This window comes from Agelaius phoeniceus, chromosome 3 (assembly GCF_051311805.1).
Source record: "Agelaius phoeniceus isolate bAgePho1 chromosome 3, bAgePho1.hap1, whole genome shotgun sequence".
NCBI lineage: Eukaryota > Metazoa > Chordata > Aves > Passeriformes > Icteridae > Agelaius > Agelaius phoeniceus.
This window is the reverse complement of record NC_135267.1, coordinates 47,638,881-47,662,852: the sequence shown is the minus strand read 5'-3', so window position 1 is coordinate 47,662,852 and position 23,972 is coordinate 47,638,881. Positions and strand designations below refer to the sequence as shown.

At 44.3% G+C, this 23,972-nt stretch overlaps 1 protein-coding gene across 4 annotated transcripts in view; it reads left to right on the top strand.

Annotated features, from left to right (window-relative positions):
* Positions 1-16,674, top strand: part of FYN (FYN proto-oncogene, Src family tyrosine kinase) — a 138,018-nt gene extending 121,344 nt beyond the window's left edge. For all 4 annotated transcript variants that reach the window (XM_054629023.2, XM_054629022.2, XM_054629021.2 and 1 more), the window contains 2 exons: positions 4,282-4,413; positions 14,771-16,674. In XM_054629023.2, coding sequence (XP_054484998.1) covers positions 4,282-4,413; positions 14,771-14,979 — 341 coding nt within the window. In that variant the 3' untranslated portion in view covers positions 14,980-16,674. The remainder of the gene's footprint in view (positions 1-4,281; positions 4,414-14,770) is intronic.
* Positions 16,675-23,972: the final 7,298 nt, after the last annotated feature.

Genomic DNA, 23,972 nt, shown 5'->3' with positions numbered 1-23,972 from the left:
AGGAATGGGGGCTGCAGGAGAGAGCCAGAGGGGTGTTCAGAGCCGCTTCCTGGGAGGGGTCCGCCTGCGGAGCCTGCTCCTCATCGCTGATGTTTGCCAGGCTTGTCATTCCACGTTCGCTCGTTCTCACAGCACAAAAAATGTGATCGCACGGTCCCTCCCACACGGCGCTCATCATCGCCTGCCGAGGCTGACTCGTTTCCTGTTTCATGCTTGCTTCAGCACTCCGTTTTTACCTTTTACAGCTTTCCCTTTGCAGCCCCAGCAGCAATCCAATTCCACACTGCATTCCCTGATTGCTAACCCGAGCGGTCCCCGAGCTTTTGGGTCATAGAGCTTGGAGTCCTCCACTGGGTTTGGTTTTAAGGTACAAGAGGTAGCAGCTTTGTAGCATTTCCAGAAACAGGATCACTATCGAGCTGGCAGTGGCTCTGGGGCATGAATTTCAGAGGTTTCTACTTCATCAAGATTTAGATCTGAAAAGAGACCAAAGCTCTGCGGGATTTTGGCTTGCCTCAGAAGAAACCATGCTGAGAGTTGTATCTCAAGGTCACTCAATCATCCCAGCCCCCTCTGCTCCTTCTCATCACATGACCCGCTTAAAGCCAGCAAAGAATTAAAACAGGACCAGGGATTGATTTTTCCCAGGGAAATCCTCCTGGGAGATAACCTGTGTGAATGCCTGGGCAGAGTCGGGCAGAGGTCCCAAGAATAGGGCTGAGCCTCACAAAAATCCTCTCAGGCTCGGGGCTGCTGCTCTAACCATAAATTGTATCAGCACCTTTGGTTTCATGTGGTTACAAGCAGTGCAGAAAACCAAAAAAGGCTTTCCCCAGGCTGTAATGTTTTTTAAAAAAAAAGAGGGACGGAGATAAAAGCTGCAGATTAGTACTCTGTTTTGGGGCAAAGACAGGTCATCCTGACCTGATGAATGCAATCTGCTGTTTGTGTCCATGCATGGGGTTACTGATGTGCTGGTTTGTAATAAAACAGGTTCCAGCAACAAGAAGAGAGAAATCCCTCCCCCACTGATGCAAAATCTGCCTTCAGAGCAGGAGATGGGCTGCCTTGTCAGCTGGGGTGATTTGTCTTATCAGATTTATTAACATGCTTGTCCGTAATACACGTTTTATCTGATGCTGTAATTTGTTTGCAGCACAAAGTCAGTTTGTTTAATAAGCTTCTGAGGCCTGGGCAGAGAGAGGCATTGGGGGTTTTAATCAGTGTGTTGGGAAGAGAGTTAAGCACAGAAACTGTGTGTCCATCAGGAACCACACACAAGCATCTGGGCTGTGCTAAGTCCATGGAGCTACAGCAAGCAGGAGGCTTCAGGGCAGTGCTCAACACATTTGGGAATTTTTGTGCTTTCACAGCAGTGCACTGTCTCTCTGTCTCCAGTTCCAGGCATTGAATGAGGGGCAGCACCTTGGAGGATCCCTGTCAGACAAACACACACCCCCCCTTCACACAAGCTGTGTGTGATCTCCTTATGTGAGGGCAGGGCATGTGTTGTACCTGCAGGTGACCAGCCTGGTGTGTTCCCCCTGGTCTCTGCTCTCCCTTCACTGACACCTCTGCCATACTGGACTGCAGACTCTCTTGAACCATCTAGCCTCCAACATGTGTTGCAGGGCCAGAAAACCATGAGGCAGGGCTCTGCTAGCAAGCTCTCTGCCAAGCTTGCATTTTTCTCCTCCCCATCTAGCACTCCAAATCTGTCATCTATCAGGAAATGCTGCACAAACTGCAGAACGTGATTTTTTGCATTAGTTGCTTTAGGCAGAGAGTCATCCACAGCAGGGGCAGCATAGAGAAGTAATGAATAGCTGTCCTGTCATTGGAAGATCCTCAGCACAGACCATTCATCTTTCCAGCAGTGCTCATCACACCCCAGTGAGGATGGTACTGCTCTAGCTCTCAGGAAAAGGGATGTCCTGGAATTGATCCCCCTTCTCAGGGACTTACCTTGCTTCTCATTTTCCTGTGGTTTGACAACATGCTGCATACTCATCTCCCAGTGACACACTGGCAGTAGGTTGAGGAAGAAAAAAATACTGGGGGAGTTGGCCACAAAAGAGTCTGAAGAGATTTCCTTCCTCCAAAGATGAGTTGTAGGTGGTTGCTACCTTTGGATATGAGTTTGAAGCAAAAGGGAATTGAGCAGATTTGGCTAAGTTTCTCAGACAAACACAGCTGATTAAAGAAAAAGAAAATTGTTGAATAAAATGTGTGCAACGTGTGAACAATCAAACCCCCCCTGCATGTCCATCTCACCCAGCACCATCCAAGGTCCAAAGCTTCAGGCTCCTGGCCAGCCTGGAGCTATTCCTTCATCCAGCTGGCACGGGGTGTGTGTACTATCTGGGCTGCACGTAGGAGACAGCAGAGGAACATCGGCCCTCACATCCAGGGCTGCCTGCACAGGCCCATCTAAAGGCATGCACTGCTGGCCTGGGCAGCCTCACCACAGATACATGCAGCTTGCAGATTTTCCAGGGATTGGCATGGGCTGTACAGCCCCAGGACCTCCTGGCAGCTGGAGCAGCCAGTTGCCAAGCCCATGTGGCTGCTGGTGCTGCTGGAGCAGGGCCAGCTTCCAGGAGAGAGGCTCAAGTGATGGCAGCTTCTGCTGCAAAGGACTCACACAGCACAGCCAAGGCAAAAGGAAAAAATGAAGTTCTGCAAATTTTGAGTCTTGTAGGCTAAGGTTGGTCACACAAAGAAGTGTAAGTGAAGGAGGTTGAGACTGAGCCAAGCACCCAAATTTTAGTTCTGCCTACCTATCAACCAATGAAGATACATAAGAGACAGATTTTAAAAAGTGAACAGGCATCCAAAATCCTCCAGCACCTTTGCACATCTAGCCAGTGATGTGCTGATGCTTAACTAGTCTTAAGTTCCTGACTTCAGGCATTAGGTATCTGAAACTTTCTCTTGCATCTTTTTCATCCTTTAGCAGGACATTTTCCTGTTATTTAGCAGGACTTATTTGATCAACTGCAATACTCCCTAGGAAAAAAAAATTATTTGTACTAGAGTACTAGTCTCTCTTAGGATCATTTACATGCAGAGCAGAAAAGATTTTAGCACATCAAAGTTTTACTAAGTAAGGAGATGAGGATTACCATGTGTACTTTTTACTCTAAGTAACATCAGATTGGGGTGTGTGGCAGAAGTTACAGGACATTGAGCCTTGGATGTGACGGTGGAACAGTGCTGGCAGGGAACTCTAAACAGTGCCATAAGGTCACTCCCTGAGAGTGATTTGTCCACGTTGTTACACTTTCACGCTCCTCCTGAAAGCAAAGGGAGCTTTTATGAGAGGGTGATGTGAAGTCAAAGTCAGTCTGTTTCCAAATTCAAGAGTGTTTGTCACTAGGGATCAGCAATAAGCAATGCAACTCTTTTGCCTGTATGTTAATACAGGGCACCAGGGAAATGTCTGCATATTTTTTGTACATTGTATTTTTTTCTTATTACCACAAGACTTTTCTTTAAAGTCATACTGAAAATATTTTTCCTAAGAAAACAGTCAGTGATTGGAAAAGCAAATAAATCAGTGTTTAAAGGTTTGTTATCTCACTATCCTTACTGCAACTGGCTCCTGCAAGCTCTGATGATGGATGAGCACATTAGAGCTGCACGTATTTAAGGCACTACAGGCTTTGCAGTTCCAGGAGCTTAAAGTATACTGTCAAGTTATAAATCACAGGCCAAAGTCGTGCTTTGACATCAAGCACTCCAAGCAACTCGAATGGCAGTATTATTTTAAAGTCCTTGTGTGTTTCTAATGAAATATTAGATTTGCTTTGAATTTTTGTTTTCACCATGTTTGTTCGTTTGTATTTTGCTCAGCTTGAGCAGGCAAACTGGGAGGTACATATCCAGTATATCTGAGTTCTGCTTCTATATAGTAACTGTATTTGATTTGCAAATATTTAAAACACTTTAGGAGAAGTAATTTCTATTATATTTGGCTTGTTTGTTTTTAAAACTGGGGTGGGATTTTTTTTCATTTTATAAAACTTCAAACTTGAGTTAAAATGTCTTATTCTTCTCTTGTGATGTGGGACATGACTGACCCTTTCCCTACTTAGTCTTTCCTGATGCCCTACATGTTCTGCCCACCTGTCCTCTCTGAGTGTACTCTATGGAGCTGTTGGGTAATACTTGTCTGCAGCTCCTTCCACCTGCACATGTTGCAGAACACAAGAGTCACCTGTGACCTGGTGCTTTGGTTCTGTCTCTGTTCTGGTTAAGCCTCATGTGTTCTCTCTTTAGGTGCAAAATTCCCCATTAAATGGACTGCCCCAGAAGCGGCACTGTACGGAAGGTTCACAATAAAGTCAGATGTGTGGTCTTTTGGGATCCTGCTGACAGAGCTGGTAACAAAAGGGAGAGTGCCATACCCAGGTAAGAAAAATGTCCTGCTTCACCTGGGAAAAGGAGTGGGAATGGGCCATATGTTTAAGCTGCAATGTTTATTTATATTCACTGAGCTCAAAGGAGAATGGCTATAATGTTTAAATTTTGTGTATGCTTGAAAACAGTTCTGACTCAAAGCTGCTTTGCCATGGTCATGATAAAAATGACAAGGGGACAATTCAACATATTCATTTCTACTGTTTCAATTGTGCTCAATTCAATTAATATAATTTCTAGACAAGTAATGAAAGCAGTGGAAAATTATTATATTCTGGAGCAAATTACTCTCCACAGTATTGCATTTATTTTAAGATACCTACAGTTAAACTCCCACAGAGGCCTCACTCCATTTATTCTGTCAGTCTGGTTCACTGCAAGGTTTGATGACTGTCTGAATGTCTGGTACTATCAAATCTCTTTTTCATAAACTCTTAAATTTTAATCCTTGCTTTTGAGATGGATGGAAAGGGAAGAAAATAGTTCTGTAATGTGCAGACCAGAGCTCATGGCAGGGTCACAGCAGGGCCAGATTCTCTGCATGGGGGAACTGGAGGCCCCATGGCTCTTTGTTGAAACCCTGCCAAGTGTCCAATGGATTAAGATTTGTAGGAGGGGGTGATTGGATCTGCCTATGCAGAAAGAGCTTTTTATTCTTGTTGCCCCCCTGAAGATTGTGGGCATTCAGGTGAAGAGGAAAGGGGTGACGTGAAAGCCGTGCATTACATGGAAAAGAATTTAATCCCTTCTTTTTCTCATCAGCACAGATATTAACAGGGGATGCCCTGCATTTCAAGATGCCTCTAGCTGCATTTTTAGTCCTTTTATTTAAAAAAAAATCTAAATACTCAACAGTCTGGCTGTGTGCACTGCAGCTGATTTAATGGAAAATGCCCTAGAGCAGTTTCAGTTTTCCAATCTGTGCTGTGATCAAGCAGTCAGATCCATATATCAAATTAAGCAGGAGAAGCATCAAGGTGGAGTTCAGTTTACCCTGTGGTGTCTCACACCACTTCAGAAGACTGAACTCAGCAAAACAAATCTTCCAGACTTTTACCAGGAATTTCAAGTTTGCTAGCACCTAGCAGCCAGTAGCTGATATTTGAGGAGAGAATAATGGGGACAGGAGGGCATCTCATGATCAGCAGTGAACTTTGGCATCCTTAACAGGGAGCAGCTCAGCAAAGGTGTGGCTGTGACAACTGAATGAGGTAGCAGAAAATATAATGGCATGTTTCTGTGGAATGGATGAGTCCCTCTGCCCAGCACTTCCCCATGTGGGGTGTTGCCTCCAGTCAGAGCAGCTCTGTCACCAGTCAGCACAAAAGTCTTCCTGCCACAAGGATTCCTGGCAGTGATGTGAGAAAGCTATGATTTCTGCAGGTTTATTGAGGGTTTAAGCAGACATTGCATGCTGTGCAAAGGTCAAAGAGAGAAAAAAGATGTATAAACTTTAGTTGGTGCAGTGTTGCTCCCAGAGGGTGGGCAGTGTTCCTGACTGGGCTGCAGGAATTCTCTACTCACTGCCAGCAGAGTGGATGCACAGGGGCTGTCACCAGCCAGGGCAGAGTTAAGGTAAAAATACCATTCCATGCAAAAACAACCATTTAAGCCCTATGTTTACTCACAAGTCTGTAGCTGAACACAGGGTTGGCCATGGCTGCAGAGGATGTCTGCACTTCATAAATGTTTCTTTCCCTCACCAAAGGAGAAAGAGTCCACAGGATGTGCATTTAAGTGCCTGCAATATATAACTTCTTGTAGGAGCCATGACAGTAATCTCAGGCATGGGCTGTGTCCTGAAATTCTGGACAGTTTTATTACGTGGCAGCTTGAGCACATCAAAGACAACCAGTGGGATCTCTCCTCTTTCAGCACCATCCTACCCCTTCATCCCTCACTACATAAAGCCCTCACATGCCAAAAGTCCTTCTGGCTCATTCTCCTCCACCTGCACTAGGAAGACACCAAGTAGCTGGAAGCAATTTTTTGTGTGTTATATTTCACTAAGTCAGCAATTTTTTGGACAGTCATGTCCTGCCTTGGTTACACCCTGCCCAGGCTCTGGGCCAGGGCCATTCCTTCCCACCAGGACTCCCCTGTTGCTCATCTAGGAGGTCTTAACAATTCTCATGGTCACCATCACTCCCCTCTGCCAGTTTTACATAAGGGCAGCCTGGATCTTACATTTGAGTGTCCAAAGTCTTTACAGATTTCAGTCCAGTCTCATTTCCCAGACCCTAAATGGGAAAGCTTTTATAGGCTGAGGCAGCAGTGGAGGGGAACTGGGGCCTTCTCAGAAGGATCTGTCTTTGCAAGTGGATTGAAAAGAGAGCTTGGACTTCCCAAGGTGACAAAGACCTCCTGATCTCCTTAGAAAAGGCTCTCTTTTCCCCTGACATAGAAAGGACCATCTATCTCCTGTTTCACACTGGGAAGAGGAAGGATCTTCCCAGTGAAGAACAAAGTTTTGTGAATACCTATCCCTGTCTGAGAGAGGCAGTAGGATTCAGATGAACCCACAGGGCTTTTCTTGCCATTATGGCATGGCTTGCACAAGGAGGAAAAATGGGATTTCTATCACCCTGAGAGGCAAGACTCAGCCCTCTTCACCCAAGTGGACAACCCATAGGTGAGAGAATGCAGCTGCATTCTGTTGGCACTGCCAGTACTTTGGTACCCAAGATGTGACACTGAAAAGAGTCAGCTTTGAAACAAAGAGGGTCATGGAACTGTCTGCTGTAATATCCAGTTTCTGAAATACTTGTGGGCATGTTGTCCTGATGTTTCTGCTTACAGCTTGTAGCAGGCTGGGAGAAGTGGAGAGAGGCCCTCAGACAAAGGGATTGCTCTCTTGCTTGACAAGCTCTTAGTGCCTGGGGAACTGATTTACAGCACACATCCCAGTCCTGGGGTGGTACCCATGCCTGCAGGACACCATACCTCGTGCCTTCCCATGTCTGGAACCAGGCATTGTTTTAAGCTTGTGTAGAAGGAGGGAGAAGCACAATGAGTAGGACAGAGGGGGAGGGCAGGCAGTTTACAGCAGGGAAACAGACTGGGTGGTACAGAATTTGGCATTCTTTGTCCTACAGATTTCAACCAGTTCCTGTCCTGATGCCCCATTTTGAAAGAGAGGCTGGTGCAGTGGTGAGATGTAGGAGCTGTAAAGGTTTCTGCTGGTGGAGATAAAGATCAGTCTAGAGTTCATAATAAAGCCTTGCCCCAAACTCTATAGCTCCCACCAAGCCTGTTTCTCTATCAGTGATCATAATGGGCCACTATGATAACTAATTTATGCTTTTTTATCCTTTTCACAAGGCAACAGATTCAAATAAGCAACTTTCACACAGAGTCTCTATTTCCAGTATTACAATGGAGAAATGAAAAATAGACTGGGCCAGAGGAGGAGCCAAGCTTAAGAAACAGTCTGCTCAGTGGACCTTTTTCAGTGTCAGTTTCTTTTCTCTTTAACAAATGCCCTTCCCTAGCAGTAGTTGAAGAATCTGTGGGTTTTTAACATGCTGCCTTTGGGATAGGGAGAAATATCAGCCATACCAAACAAGTACCAAACAAGTACCTCTGACCTTGCCCCTTGTAATTTCTGCTGCAGTTGTCACATCAAGAGCATTTTCATTTTAAGTCTAGTGTGACAGCTGTGGTGCTACTCACATTGCTGCCTCTGGCCAGGCAGGTCTCTGAGCCTGGGCTCCAAGCAGCCCTGCAGCCTTTGGGCAGCTGTATTCAGCCTCCTCATCCCTGGGGGAAGCTGGGCCACAAGTGCCAGAGAGCACTTGCTACCCAAGTGCTACCCAAGCCTGGGGCCAAGTACATAACAGAGAGCCAGCGTAGGTAGGTGGGTGTAACAGCATCAGGGATGGTAAATAAGAGGTTAAGAAAGAGGTGTACTCACCACATAGGATAGATAAGGTCAGGTGGGTTTATTTGTGAGCAAGGAAGCTCTGCTCACAAATGCTGTAGCTCAAGGTTGCATCTATTCTGCATCTATTCATCTGTTATACTAAGGAAATAACTTCTTTTAGAAAATAAAGCCAAAGCAAAAAACAGATATTGATAGTCTAGCTTTGAGGATGAGGAGATGTTGGGGGTTTTCAGGCTTTAATTTCTAAGTGAAGTGGCATGACTTCCAGAGTTTTAAAACTTGTTCCTCCTTTTCCCCAGAAATAACTTGGTTTGCATTGCTCAGTAAGAGCAGCATTCAGAGGTTGTCTTCCTTTAGGAGCAGCTTTGCTGTCTGAAACAGCAGCTTCACTGGTCTGAAAGCATGCATTGGGTCTGGAAGGATCATTCCCAGTCTGTGTATTGGGTTTGCATGGCCAAGCTATCATAGTGGGAGGATGGGGGGTGCCTGAGAAGAGGCTGTGACCTTGTGGGAGGCCCGTGGAGAGAGGAGCCCCTGCTGGAGCAGCCTGCCCTTGAGGGACCATGGGAGAGTGACCCACGTGGCAGTCTGGGGAGGACTGTTGCCCATGGGGTGGACCCATGCTGGAGAAGTTCATGGAGAACTGTCTCCCATGTAGGGACTCATGCAGGAGCAGGGGAAGGACTCCTCTCTCCCTGAGCTGCATGAGAAACAACCAGTGATGAGCTGACCATAACAGCCATTCCCTGTCTCCCAGCACCACTGAGGGAGGAGCTAGAACTGTTTTTAAGGCCTTATTTTACTTCTCGTTATCCTGCTCTGATTTTGTTAGCAATAAATTCAATGGATATCTCTAGTTCTAGCCTGTTTTGCCCATGACATTATTTGGTGAGTGATCTATCCCAGTCCTTAACTCATGAACCCTTTGTTGTATTTTCTCTTCCCTGTCCAGCTGTGCAGTGAGAGAGAGGCTTTGGTGGGTGCTTGGCACCCAGCCAGGGTCAACCCACTATAGTCTAAGAGAAGAAAACAAGAGTTAAACAGCCTAAAACAATCATTCTCCTCACTGGACTTCACAAGTCCCAGAGTAATCTGTATGGCTTATTAGTTTGTATGCAGGGACACTCCCTAGTTACAGTAATGTTTCCTGTCTTCTGGAAGAGCAGCATTGCCCAGATCCATGCTATTTGCACATCTGCTGTGCTCCATCTAATCAAACCCCTAAGAGCACACCAAAGTACTTGCCAGTGTTTTCTTCAGTCACAATTGGAAACTCCACATCTTTTTTTGTGTCATAGTAACTCTTAAAGTCACTGTAACTTAAAGTTCCTACGACTTTTCTAAGGAAAGCCAAGCAGTATTGCAATTCTGTCCCCAGTCTATATGGGCAGTAGATTTTTATTGTACTGAGCATTAGAGTGTCCATATCCTGTGGCATCCTGAGATTATTGAAGGTTTCACTAATAAAGCTGGATGGTGGAAGGTTATTTGATTTTTTGTCTTCTCAGGGAATAAAAAGCTAATGGAAAAGCCATCTTTTGGGAATTGGATGTTTTCTTCTTGGCCAAATTGTAATTCTTGAAACATCATGAGCACAAGCTGATTTTTCATAGAATTCTACAAAGATAGAATAGTCTGGGTGGGAAGGGACCTCTTAAAGGTCATCTAGTCCAATCCTACCATAAGCAGGGATATCTCAGGTTACTCAGAGCCCTGTCCAGCCTGAACCTGAATGTTCCCAGGGATGGGGCATCCATGACCACTCTGGGCAACCTGCTCCAGTGTTTTACCACCCTCATTGTAAAAAACCTTTCTTTCTTATACCTAGTCCAAATTTAGTCTCCTTCAGTTTAAAACCATTACCCCTTGTCCTATCCCAACAGGCTCTGCTAACAGATCCCCTTCAAGTACTGAAAGGCCACAGTAAGTTTTCCCCAGAGACTTCTCTTCTCCAGGCTGAACAATCTCGATTTTTTTTCAGCCATTTCTCATTTCAGGGCCCTTTTCTGGATTAGCTCCAACAAGTCCATGTCCTTCCTGTGCTGGGAACTCAGAGCTGGATGCAGAGTTCTGGGTGGAGTCTCACCAGAGCAGAGCAGAGCAGAGGGGCAGAATTCCCTCCCTTGCCCTGCTGGCCAATCTGCTTTGCATGCAGCCCAGGACACTTTTGGCTTTCTGGGCTGCAGGTGCTGCCAGCTCATGTCCAGCCCCTCATCCACCAACACCCCCAAGTCCTTCTCAGCAGGACAGCTCTTGTTCTATTCGTCCCCCAGCCTGGATTGATACCAGGTGTTGCCCCAACCCAGGTGGAAGAGCCGTACCCAACAAAAGAATATTGCTGAGTATTTTCTTTCACAGATTTAAGGATTTTAGGATAAACTTTTAAGGGGTCTGGAAGCACACTGCAAGCAGAATGTAATTTATTATTTATTAAGAGTTGAAACTCTTGGGTATTCATTAGGAGAGAGGAGTTGTACAGACTGCTCAGATATTCTCTCTATGGTGTTAGAAGTGAAGATATGACAGACTCCAGCTATCAAAAGAGAAATGCTAAAACTTGCAGGATGAGATAAGTAAGTCTATAGAATAGGTTTGTAAACATAAATAGGCCATTTAAGACATAAAATGTATACCTGAAGCACTGCTATTTTTATAAGTCTGACTAGTAATCCAATTGATTTAGACATAAAAGTCTTTGAAACTCTGTTTTTAAATTAGCAGTTCATGTCAAAACTAACAGAATTTCTTTGGCAAATCCTAGGTACTTCAGCCCTTGCTGGATGTATGAATTCCAGTGAGGAACATGAGGATTACTTGCTTTAGTTTCATAACCGGGGTTTACTGTGGGGGAAGGGAAAGGGGAAAGGAGAAAGGAGAAAAGAAAAGAAGGGCATTTTCCTGGATTAAACTGTGATGAAAAAACCTGGCTTGACTCACTTTCCAGGGACAAAAAAATGACTATGATTTCAGACAGCAATGTCTCTTTCATGTTCTTTTTTCTACCTTTTTGTTAAACAAAGGGAAGTGAAGAGCTGTTTATGTTTTTCCTCCCCCTTCTGTCTCCTCAGGGTTTTTCTTCCAGCACACAGTTCGTTATCAGGTTTCAGAGTGTGCTTTGCAGCACTGAGTAAAGCACTGGATAAAAATACCAAACATTTGATATCTTAGAACAACAAATCAGTTGGGAAGGAGCTTTTCTGCTGCTGTTGCTTCCATCCATGTTGTACTTAAGGATGTACTGCCAAAATAAAAGCAAAGAATGCAGTTTGTTAGTGGTTATTTATACACAAACAGATGAGTTACCAGTAACAATTATTTTCACAGCCTTTAATATGTAAGGGAAGCAAAGCAAAGAAGTTCTCACCCCAAAACACCAGGTAATTCAGCTGCTTCAAAGACAAGGATATGAAAAAAGGTGCAGATTTTTGTTCAAAGCACAAATTTATAAAACTAATATTGAGAACACAACGTGAACAAAAGGTGCATGTTTTTTTCTTGTAGTATCTTGAAAACAGCAAGGCCAGAAAGTTTGGGTTGATGCAGCCGTGGGTTTGTGGTGTCTAACAGACCAGTAGGGTTTTGTAGTCTAATGAAAAAGTAAAATATCTCTGGAAATGTTCCTGCTGGATAGTGAGGAATATCCAAATATTTGTTCAGTGTGTTCTGGTTTGTTGTGAGCCTCTGTGACCTAACAACATCAGTTTGGAGTCAATAATATAGGAGAACCTTAACTCTATGCAGAATCTGATGTCTGCAGAGGCTTGTTATTTATTAGTCTATTTTCATAATTTTGAAGACCTAACTATGGTCCACTTTAGGAGCCACTCAAAGCATTTGCTTCTAGTTTATAAATACCTAACAACAAAAATATGGTAGGTGGATGCATCTGGTAAATGAAACAAAAGAATCCAGTGCTGAAGTCTTGGTCTGCAGGTTAGGGAATACTGTAAATCAGTAATCTAACCTTTCTTTTTGCAATTTTGCCTGTGAAAGGGAGCATTAAGGAGAGGCCTGTAAGAGTATGAGACAGTTTTCTGGAGAGGCTCCTCAATGCACAACAGGCAGCAAAAGAAACAGTGCCCTACTTTTCCTTTCTCCTTTCCCTTGCCTTGCAGTAAAACCCATTTATGAAATTAAACCAAGTATTCCTCGTGTTTGAAAATGGGAGGTGCTGCAGTAAGCAAAGCAGAACCATGCTGTGACCACAACATGGATAATTGAGAGCCTAAATATAAATACAAGGAATATGTGAGGAAACTATGCCAGGGCTGGTTACAGTGACAGGATAGGAATATGATCCTTGCCCAGACACTGCAAATGGATATCAGTAGGAGGAAATTACCCTGACAAGATAAGAGGAAGAGGGGTTTTGTAATCCTGACATGAAATGAGAATCTAGAGGTGGATGGTCAGGAAAGGCTGAATGATACAGATGGTTTTTTCTAAGCATCCTTAATAATTAAACACAGCCAGGACATGAAGATACAGACTAAAGACCACATCCAAGGTTACAGCTAAGTTACTGGCCTAAATGCTATGTAATGTAAGGATTTTATTCCCTGTCACGGCTTAACCCCAGCCAGTAACTTAAATACCACACAGACACTTGCTCACTCCCACTGCCCACCCCCAGGCCCCCCAAAGGTGGGATAGGGAGGAGAATCAGAAAAAAGGTAAAACCTTTTCTTTTTATCTTGACAGAGTAATATCCTCCTGCTGATATCCAAGAGGTTGAGATAATAACAGTTTAATAACTGAAATAAAGTAAAATATAATAATCATTTTATTTGAAATGAAAAAGAGAGGCATATAAGCAAAGAAAAACAAATTATACACAATACAGTTTCTCCCAGCTTCTTGTGCACCTCCTCACTGGCAGAGAAGGAGAAACTGAAAAGTCCTTGACGTAGGATGAACTCTACTTATCAGAAACTAAAACATCAGTGTGTTACCAACATTATTCTCATACTAAATCCAAAACACAACATTGTACCAGATACTAGGAAGAAAGTTAACTCTATCCCAGCCAAAATCAGACATTTCTACAAGTCAAAGTGTAGAGTGGATAAATGAATCTCTATTGAAGAAGGCGATTGAATTATTCCTCACAAATAAGTTTAGAAAAAAATAAGAGGTTTTGGGACTCCTCAAAAGGACATCCTGCAAGAAGAAAGTGGAGGTTTCCCAGGAAAGGACAGTGTCAGGGAAGGGGAAGCCAGGAAGAGGATAAGCTAACACAAAGTGCAACATCAAGGTGCTGGTTTCTAGATTCAGTCATGGAGAAACTGAAGTGTCCCTGCTGGTTCTCCTGCAGAGCTGCTTGGCAGGACCTGCTAAGTCAGGAGAACGAATTCTGCAGATATTTTTCAGCAGGGGACTGGGGCAGGTCAAGCACAAAGCTTGCAGTCAGCGTGCAGGCTTGTTCTGAAACACTTCTGCATGCCTGTGGTGCCAGTGTTACCTCTGGTACTGTTAAAAAGAGAGTACTGGGAGAGAGGTGTAAACCAAAGCTTAGAGTGGCTTGCAGTTAATGTTTGGTGAAAAGCACTTCAGCAGAGGAATCAAGGGGTTACAAAGAAAAGAAAAAGTAGCAAAGAGCCTGGCCTTACTCTCAGAGTCAAGCAAGATGAGTCACCATCCCTGGAGGTATTTAAAAGTCTGTAGGGACATGGTTCAGTGGTGGACTTGGCAGTGTTAGGTTAACAATTGGACTCAGTGATCTTAAGGGTCTTTTCCAACCTAAATGTTTCTATGATTCCGTGAAGGTAATCGACTTTTTTCTTCTGAGTGAGAGAGAGCTGCAGTTCTTTAGTGGAGATGTTTTGCTTGGCATTTGACTTGTCTTGTGAGCAGCTTCGCTCTGTTTTGGTTTGGGAACAGTCGACTATGATAGAAACTGTACTAACCAGCACAGAGGGTGGGAGTGCAGGTCAGCAGCAATGAGCTTCTGGGCTGACACTGAAGGCAATGCTGCTGGACAACCCTGGTAGCCAGGAGGAGCCCAGTTTGTCTTGAAGTCCCTGCAGCATGACCTTACAGAATGTTTTCACAAAGGCCCATGCTCAGCGTGACGGTTTCAGAAATTCATCTTAATTTCTAGAATTTTGAATTTTCCATTTTTTACAATGCATTTTTTCCTTAAGCACATCACATAGTACATTTCACAGTTCCTGCTGTCAGAGAGGGAAAGCACGAAATCCTGCCCATTGTGAGTAAGCCAAGAGAGTAACCATGGGAGCAGTGTTCTGCTCATCACCTGATCCTAAAAACCCTCTACTGAGAAAGAAAATAATCCAGGTTACCTTGCAGTGGATGAGGAGCTGAAATAGGACATCAGTGTGGTTGTGTTTCACTTGTCTTAACCAAAAGAAATTAGTATGATTGAGCAAACCACATGTGTTGTAGATATAGTTGTACTTGGTTAATTTTCCTGTAATTTACTGTGGCTTTGTATGCCCTTCACAGGCATGAATAACCGGGAAGTCTTGGAGCAAGTAGAACGAGGTTATCGGATGCCGTGTCCTCAGGACTGTCCCATCTCCTTGCATGAGCTTATGATTCACTGCTGGAAAAAAGACCCAGAGGAGCGTCCAACTTTTGAATATTTACAGGGTTTTCTTGAAGACTACTTCACTGCAACAGAACCCCAGTACCAGCCTGGTGACAACCTGTAAATCCCTGGTTTCCAGACACTGTCATGAATTACCAGGAATTTCTCAGCCCTGTCCCACCTGCTCTCCACCTTCCAACTCTGTGATCGGCTTCTCCAGAGTGCAACATCTTCCAGCACTGCAGTGCACAGGAGGGGCTGCAGCTGGGAACTTCCACAGCCCTTGCCTATGACCACTTGTCCTAATAATCTGAATGTCCTGGATGAAAAGGAGAAAAACACTTGTTTTTTCTTAATCAAAGACTCCAAAACTGCATTGTATTGATGTTATGTAAACTGCAAAACCTCTGTTCATTGTAAATAGTAACTCAGTGCCAATAACTGATCCTAGTGCTTTCCTTTTTTTAAAATGCAAAACCTATGTGATTTTAACTAGTCTCCTCCTGATTCAACTAAAAGTATTATTTTCCAGAAGTGGCCTCTTTGTCTAAAACATTTTTTTTTCATGTTTTAACAAATAAAAAATCAGGACAGGTGTTTGGGTTTTTGCTTTTTTTATATATAAAATATATATAATATATATACATACCTGTACATACAGTATATGGGTGCTATTGCAGAGGAGGCTCATTTGGAATTGAATGAATCCTGCTGCAGCTGTACCCAGAAAGCGATAATTTTACTGCAGACATGAAAACACTGGTGGGATTCTGAAAGCCAGTGATCTAATTTTTGGCTTTTGCCAAGCATGATTTTTTTAAATTGGATTGCACTTTTTGTTTATGATTATGTACCTGTAGATGGTTGTAACTTTGCTCTTTCAGGAATCACGTGCTGTATTTACAGTAATGTTTCCAATGTTTGACAAGTGTGTGATGATTTGTTCTTGAAATTAAAACGAACATATTTAAAGCAAGAAAACTACACCATCACCGTTTGAACTGGAAAATTGAAACTGCAAGGACTTCTTGTATCAAAACATGTATACTGAATTGTTTCAAAAAGATTTATTAAGCAGTGTAACCACATTCAGATGGTCTTAAAATAATAGCATTTTAGCCATGTCCCCCTGCTAAACTGTTGGTCATGCAACTAGGATTTTTCTGTTTTATGTGTAACATTTTTCCATTGTAAGATAAGTGTGTTGAGTGTCCTGTACTGCTAATGAAATTACTTTCTCTGTGTCTGCAAGTTCTCCAGTGGAATTACTATGCACTTCTTTACATTTCATGGGGGATGCACAGAACAAAGTATTACCTTTTCAGTTGTCTGTACCAGCCTTGAATTACTTACGTTTAACCAAAAAACACAAAAAAAAATTCCTTTCTATTTCTATTGAGTTTTTAATACTGAGTTGCAAATTTTAAAGTCTTAATTACATTTTGTTATGGTTTATTCACAAGTTTACATTTTAAAACTGTTTAACTTTCTTAATTTAGTAATTAAAAAAAAGAGCATTTTACATTTGGATAGTTGTTTTTTTGTTTAAACTGTGGAGCTAATGGTGGACATGAGATTAAAAACTTTTCAAGAAGGGTTGTCATGCCATTTGGGGCATCATATTTCATAGGAGTATGCAGACCAATTACCCATGGGACATCATTTCCCAAATTATGAAGTCAATATGTTTTTAAATAGCTGGAGTTCAACTGTAAGGAAGATGGCTGAATGCATAGCTAGTCTCTCCTTTCTCTCTTCTACAGCAGTTTGTTCTTTATTAGTTCTGTTGCATTTAACATGAATACTTTTACATTTACAAGTGTTGCAGGAAAAGCTTTTCTATGTCTTGTATTGCTGTTACTGCTTAAAAGATTGTGGCCAACTAAGACTTCCTGACAGTTTAAACTTTTTTTTTTATTATTATTTAGTACTTAGACTGTGAATTCATATTCTGAAGATTCACACATTTTCTAAAGAGAACCTTTCTTCGTTTGTGAAAACTAACCCAATAATCAATTGAGATTCAGAGAACAAATTGTCATCGTTTTAATATTTTCTATACAAAACTGACTGAAAATCCTCTTGCAAAGGAGGCTTCCACACTTAGCCTTTCTCAAAGTGTGAATTTATACGGCAATGTTGCTTGTTACCAGATTTCCATGATAAATTGGTTAACGTTTTACATGTAGAGTCTATAAGTAATGTTATGTACATTATCTACTCAATGTTGCTGTACCTGTAGCTGTGGAGTACTGAAGAGGCCATGATCCTTGTTGGACTTCTAGCTTCCTCTTAGTACTTACAAAGCAAGTCGTGGCCCTCTTTTTTTTCCCACAGCTACCCCCCTGCCTTAAAATATCATCCATGGAACTGAGGACTCCATAGTAACTCAGCGGGCTGGCGAAGCCAAAATGTCACCTCCTCAGCCCAGAGCCCGGTGGCGAAGCGTGGCCACGCTGCCAAGTTCCTTAGCAGCCTTTGCTATGCCACAAACTTAAGTGCAGTTTCCATCTGCAATGCGGGACAAGCCTAAAACGTTAGTTTGCCTATGTTTCTCATTGGAAGTAAGACTCAGATGGGGCATTGTTGGGGTTTTATGGCCTTTATTTCTGATTCTTGGGTTTGCTGTTTCTTGTATTGCATTCAGTCTCTGAGTACCACGTTGGTCTCTGCCGGATCTCTGCCTGCAGCTGGCTTGTGTGCAGACTGGTGCCACTGTTGAGTGGCAAATCCAGACCATTTCTCATCGGTAGCTCTTCTGCTTCTTTTTCTTAATGTTGGGAGTTTTGTTGTTTGGGTTTTTTAATCTCTCAAATAAAAACATTAGCAAAAAATTTAAACAAGGTTGTTAGGTTTTTTTGCTATAAATTAATAAAAGCCTTTTCTTAAGCACTGTGTATACACCACAAGTAGTTGTGTGGTGACTCTAAAAGTAGAATTTGTGAGATTAAGAATCTTCTGTTCCTTCCAATAATTTTTAAATGTAAGACTAAATAAACTCCACCCAGGTAAAAACAATTGGCCAAATGCTCCCCCCACCAGCCCACCTGATTCCCAACCAATCCATGGTGTGGTGGCTGATTTCCAGAAGAGGTCTTCTAGGAGACCTACCAGCAGCAGAAAGGACTCTGTGGGGAGAGACAGGCTTCTCTAAGCCATGTTTAATCCAAGACCTGTCTCAGGAAAAGTGACAGGTGGAAATGGGACACTGCTACAAAAGGATGGTTAGTATGGTTATTATATTTCTGTGAGAAGGCAATTATGTGAGACTTGGTGGTCTTTGAAAAAGACAAAAGGCACTAACATGATATTCTTTGGCTATTGTAAACAGTGCTCAATGTAGTTCTGGGTGACACTCTGGTTTTGATTTAATTACCACTGTAGAAAAACAAAGTAAATACAAAACAGAAGAGTGATTAACTGCTAAAATTACAAGAATAATCACAAATGGAAAATCTGTCTCCAGTGCGAGTGTTTCTCCTGAAGCCTCTAGACTGGAAAGGACTACCTGCAGCCCAAGGAGGCAGATTGCTAAATATCTCGATCTTGCCACATAACTTCAAGGTGAGTGGAAAGTTGCTCCAATTTATTTTAACATGCACCATCCTTTTCTCAAGTGCTGCAATAAACAATGCAGCGCACTAATGAACGCTACCATATTGCACCCAAGGGGTTTAAGGGCCTCACACGAGGCTGAGCCCAAGCATGCAAGAGCTATTCGGAGATATACAGTAGCTCCTCTTCTGAAGTGTAGACAATATTCATTCATCAAAGGAGCCCTTTCCTGTCTAATGGGAAATAACCACCAGCAGTGCAGACAAAAGGATATTTATTTTCTCCAGTTGTGTCAGTTTGAGGGTCTGTCTGTCTTTCAAGAATAATTGAAGTCTGTTTGTAGCTCAGAAATCTCATTGTGTTCTGCAGTCTTGGAAAGCAGTGATTATAATTTCCTGTGACTCATACACAGGGATGTTTTATCACTGAGGGGACTCCTGTCAGCTGGAGCAGCATTCCCTGCCATCTTAACTGAAGAAAGGGGCACTTTAGTTTCAGACTTTCCTGCACAGACCAAACCAGAACCCGTGTGCTTTCTGCAGAAAAGGAAAAGAGGCCCCTTGCTGGGATTGCCACATGAGTAGGGTGCTAGTGTCTCCTTCTCAGTGCTTCTAAATTTCTCAGAACTTCTGACACCTAAAACCAGGCTGCTGAGGTCCATTTTGAATGTTAGAGAGGAAATGCTGGCTTCCCTTAAGTCCATGAGATATTTTCTGTTGACTTTTAATACAGAGCCTGTTCTTATGTGTGTGTGTGTGTACAGTTATCTGTAACTCAAAAGGAAATTCATACATAAAAACATCTACACAAACATCCATCTATCTCCTTGTATTCCTCCCCCGTAGCTGAAAGCTTAACAAAAATGTAAAACTGGGACATGAGTAGATTAGAGGACAAAATGCTGTTAACGACAAAAGAGCTGCTCTTTTTTTCTTCTTGTTTTCCTTTTTGTTTTTTCCCCTGCTGATTTTCACTACGTGATCTGTTACAATCCCTACTCCCAAACCAGGAGAGGTGTAGCAGCAAGCACTGCTGCTACAGCCCAGAGATGCCGTGGGTCGCAGCCTGCAGCTATCCTAAAGTCAGGGAGAGAAAACATTTCTCCCAAGGGCATGGCTGCAGTTTGGAGCCGGCGGTGGGAGCGTGCAGGAGTGCAGGGAGAACTGCTCTCCCAGGAAAAGCAGGTCATTAGCTGGTAGGCACTGCATCGTGTGGTGGAGAGGCAGAGGCAAAGGTTGCAGCAGCAGCTGTGTTTGCAGCACCAGCTGTGCTCACAGCGCCTGTGCTTCCTTGTGCCCAGGGATTTGGGTGATGAGATTAGAGCAGGCTGAGGAGCGTGAACTGCGGTTTCTGCTTCCAAATGTAAATATCTTCTCTGTTACAGCATAGAGGAAAATAGTGTACGTTCAAGATGGGGGGAAAACCACAGGATTGGTGTGGCCTGTGACTGCGAGGCAAGTGTTGGTTCTGCCTGACCAGGCCAGATGGAAGTTTGATTGTTTGGCTCATTGTTGGGAATAACTCGGCATTAAGCTCTGTGAACAGCTAAAAGGGCAAAGAGTAAAGAAATGAGATTATCCTTCTTCCCCTACAGCCAGGCTAGAGCTTGCCAAGGGCTCTGGTTTGCGTTTTTGTGCATCAGCATTTGTTGCTGAGCTCCTGCACCCAGAGCCTTGTTCAGCTACCTATTGTAACAGCTTCACACAAAATTCCTGAGCCCTGGAATGGATGAATTCTAATCTGGAAAAAGAAAAAAGAATGCAGGGCTGCTTTGTGGCTGTTGGGGCTCAGCCTCATGCCAGAGGCTTGTCTGTGAGCCCTGGCATTCCCTGTGATTTATTCACTGCTGCAGTTCAGGCTCTGGACTGCCTCTAAATCCCACAGGCTGCTGGAATTCCCCAGCTAGAAAATGCTACTCATATATATATAGGAAGGGTCCCTGGTGTTGGGAAAGGGCTGCAGGGGTCCCAGCACACCGCTCCTGGTACCACGCAGGACCTGGGCCATCACTGTTCCTGGGGCAGACTTCCCAGGAGAGAGTGGCAATGCATAAGGGGCCTGCAGCTTCCCTGGAGCCCCTTGGACACCCAGGGCTGCCGTGCTCTGCTGGCAGCAGCTCGGGCAGAACTGTGTGGAGCTGCTGACGGGTCTTGGGGTGACTTGGCCAGGGCTGTGCTGCTGCAGCCCATAGTCCCAGTGACAATGGAGAACCAGATGCTGAATCCTGCCCTCCTAAAAATGCAAAGGCAATGAGCCACATGGGGAACAGCTTTGTGTCTTAAAGAGAGAGGACTAGGTATGTTTGATCACACGAGAGCTCAAGTGTTCCCTCAAATTCCCATGCCACCCAAAAGCAGTGCAGCCACCAGCTGAGCTTTGTCTATGACCTCATATACATCCAGTGTATAAAGCACATACCACATATTGAACATTTGCATATGTTACATGTCTTTTGTTCCACTTGGGTGGCCTCTGCCTCCCCTTCCCCCACCTCTTGCCCCATTACTCATCCACACAGCTCCCATCATGTTATTCTGGACATGTCATTTCTGAAGGACTACACATCCCTGTCCTGCAGAGAGTGGGGGCTCTGTTAATTGTCAAATGTTGAGCGGGTAATGATCAATGGGTGACTAATTGGACACAAGAGGGAATAAAATAGGTATTACTTAGCTTCTGCTCTTAATTAAGAGCTGTGGGGAAAATCTTAACAAATAGCAGGAGAGGTTTTTGTCATTATGCAGGGTTTAATTACATGCATTGCACAAGCTAACATCCAGGTACTGTTTTCCTTTCATTCAGGTGTCTCTCCAGGGTCTGACTGAAAAATGCCAAAGCAAGACCCTTAAAATAAAGTAAGGGGAAAATATGTTTGCAGGCATGTGCCTAGCAATGTAAACAGCAAGAGATGGAAGGAAGCTCCAGTTTTTCTCACAGTGCAAAAGCAGCAAGGGACAAGCCACATGCAGAGAACCAGAGTGAGACCAACATGTGCATTATGCTGAGGCAGAGGGGGTTAAAGACTCACTACAACGTCTCCAGGTTAATTCACAGCACCAATGTTAAAAGAGGAGCAACATGACAGTGCTTTATTTAAACAGTTAATCATCTGGAAGCAAAAAGAGTCATGATTTATTTCTCCAAATACAGAGATGTGGTAGGAAATATGAGAAGGAGCACTCAATACTAACACTTTCTTCCTAATGAAAAAAGAAATATTACAACTCCTGCAGGATTAAGAACCTTTTTAGAAAAAAAAAAGGTCCGTGTTACTTGCCTTGCCAAAGAAAACCATCCTGCACTTGAATCTGTCCTTTCTATGACAGGCCCAATATGACTCATCATGCTCTGCTTGTAAATAATGTACAGATGAGATACCAACTTTAGAGAGTTCAGAGTTTTATCTGGCTTTCAGTGAGTGAAGTCAGTAGGGTAGGAAGACTTCAAATACATAAAAGAGGCCTTCAGAAGGCAATTATGATTGCTTCAGTTTTGGGGATGAGAAAGGTTTTTGAAATGCTGAAATAAACTTGGGTATCTGTTATCCAAGTTTCCTAATCCATAAATGAGTCAACTGACAACAGTTTCTACAGCTTTGTGGGAGGGTACTTAGGTTTGGAATGGACCTTTGAAACCCACTAGGCAGACAGTGCTGTTAACAGAGTCAGCAGAGTGTGACTTTCAAGCTATTTTTCCTCTCTTTGTCAGGCTGTTAATAAAGTACATAAAGCTCAAGTGAGAGGAAACTGCTCCAAATATCTGCTGTTTTCTCAGGCTTGGCAAGTTAAAGAGGGGACAGAGACTGGTTCTTTGGCCGCATCTGCAGACACCATTAGGTCTCTACATTTCTGGACCTGGAAGTGCTCACACAAGGGACAGATCTCACAGGCAGAACCTTCCTCCCCTGGCCAACTGGCAGCTGTCTACAGGGGTGGCAGGCGGACACTGTTGTTTGCTGGATGTTACAGACCAGGCTTTGACCAGAGGAGAGCAGAGGACTGTCCATATCCATTGTCGGTGAGGGAGGCCATCCACCGTGTGAAGGGAGGTGCTTGTTGGCTCCATAGCAGAGCCTTTTACAAGGAAACCCCACAAACGTGGGTATTGATGAAACATTCCATGGGACACTCTGCCTGCAGAGTCCCCATGCTGCCTGCATTCCCTGAGGAGCTGGCCATTGCACAGCAAACCCTACATGCATCCCTCACATACATCCCAGGAAGGTCAGGCACTCCCAGAGCAACTCCCCCTTCGCATTTCCACCCTGTCATTCATTCACCAAGGTCCTGGTTTTGGCTCCTGTGTGGCCGTGGGCCCCTCGCAGCCCTCACCCCCTGTGGAACACAGGTGGCAGCGGAGCCATCACTGCTCCCAAGCTGGAGGCTGGTGGGAGAACTGGCAGGAGAGGCAGCCACCCAAATCCAGTGTGCTGCAAGTCGGGGCTCAGGCAGCCTTGATGAAAATGCTGGCTGTCAGGGTGTTCATGGTGCAACACAGCTGTGCAGCAGAGGCCAGGCCAGAGGGATTAAACCTTCAGCTGACTCAAATCACTGTGGTTATAATGCACTACTCCAGCTGTAAGCATCTAGTGCTCATCACATCTGGGTCTTGCTGGGACCAGCAGGGACTGTCCACAAAGTCTGGCAGCAGTCAAGGACAACTTCAGGATGCTCCAAAAGGGAGCCCTGGTGGCCTGCTGGCCTTTGCCTTGGCACAGGAGGGAGGGAGTGGGGAAGAAGGGAGTCAGGATGGCCAGCTCCAGGGCCAGATTGATGTAGGCTTTCTCAAGGGGGAAGGTAAGCCCAGGCTGCAGGGCATCACTGCACTGTCAATACAATCACACTTGGTGCTCAGCTGGGGGCACATGTTGCTCCCAGCTGCTTGAGGTTTCCCTCCAAAAATGTGGCCAGTCATTCCCTAATGAGAGGAGATAATTGCCTGGGTCACAGCTTTGCCTTTGGACCAGAAAGAGGGGCTGGCAGAGTGGTGGGCATGCAGAGAGAGCCCTTCCCAGGGACAGGAATGCTGCACATGTGGCTCCTTCCTCCACCGCCAGTGTCACAGGGAGGGCACAGGAAGGAGCAGCGGTGGCACTGGCAGAGCGAGGAGCTTGGGGATGGTTTAGATGTCCCTGTGTGCCCAGGCAGAGCTGCCAGGCATTGAGGCAGCAAGTGGTGCCCGCCTACGGTCACCTGGAGGATGAGGAGCCGCGCCCAGGCTGCAGCTAGCTAAGTGAACCAACCCCCTTCTAGGGTTAAACTGAGAAAATGCGGCTGGACATGAGGAAGAGCTTCTCGGCAGGGAGATGCGCTGAGAGGAGGGTCAGGACAGTGCTGAGGGCTGGGATAAAGCGGCCGGAGCGGCTCTCCTGGGGCAGCTCTCCGGGCATCTCCGGAGCTGCTCGGCGCCCGGGAGCTGTGAGAATGCGGAAGTTTCAGCTGGTAGGAAAAGCGAGTTTCTGCTCCTTGAGAGTGTAGAAACTTGGAAGTGTCTAGAAATCTAACCTAAAAGAAAGAACCAGTCGAGAAATCTTTTTCTTGATGTTCTTTATATAGTTCTTAC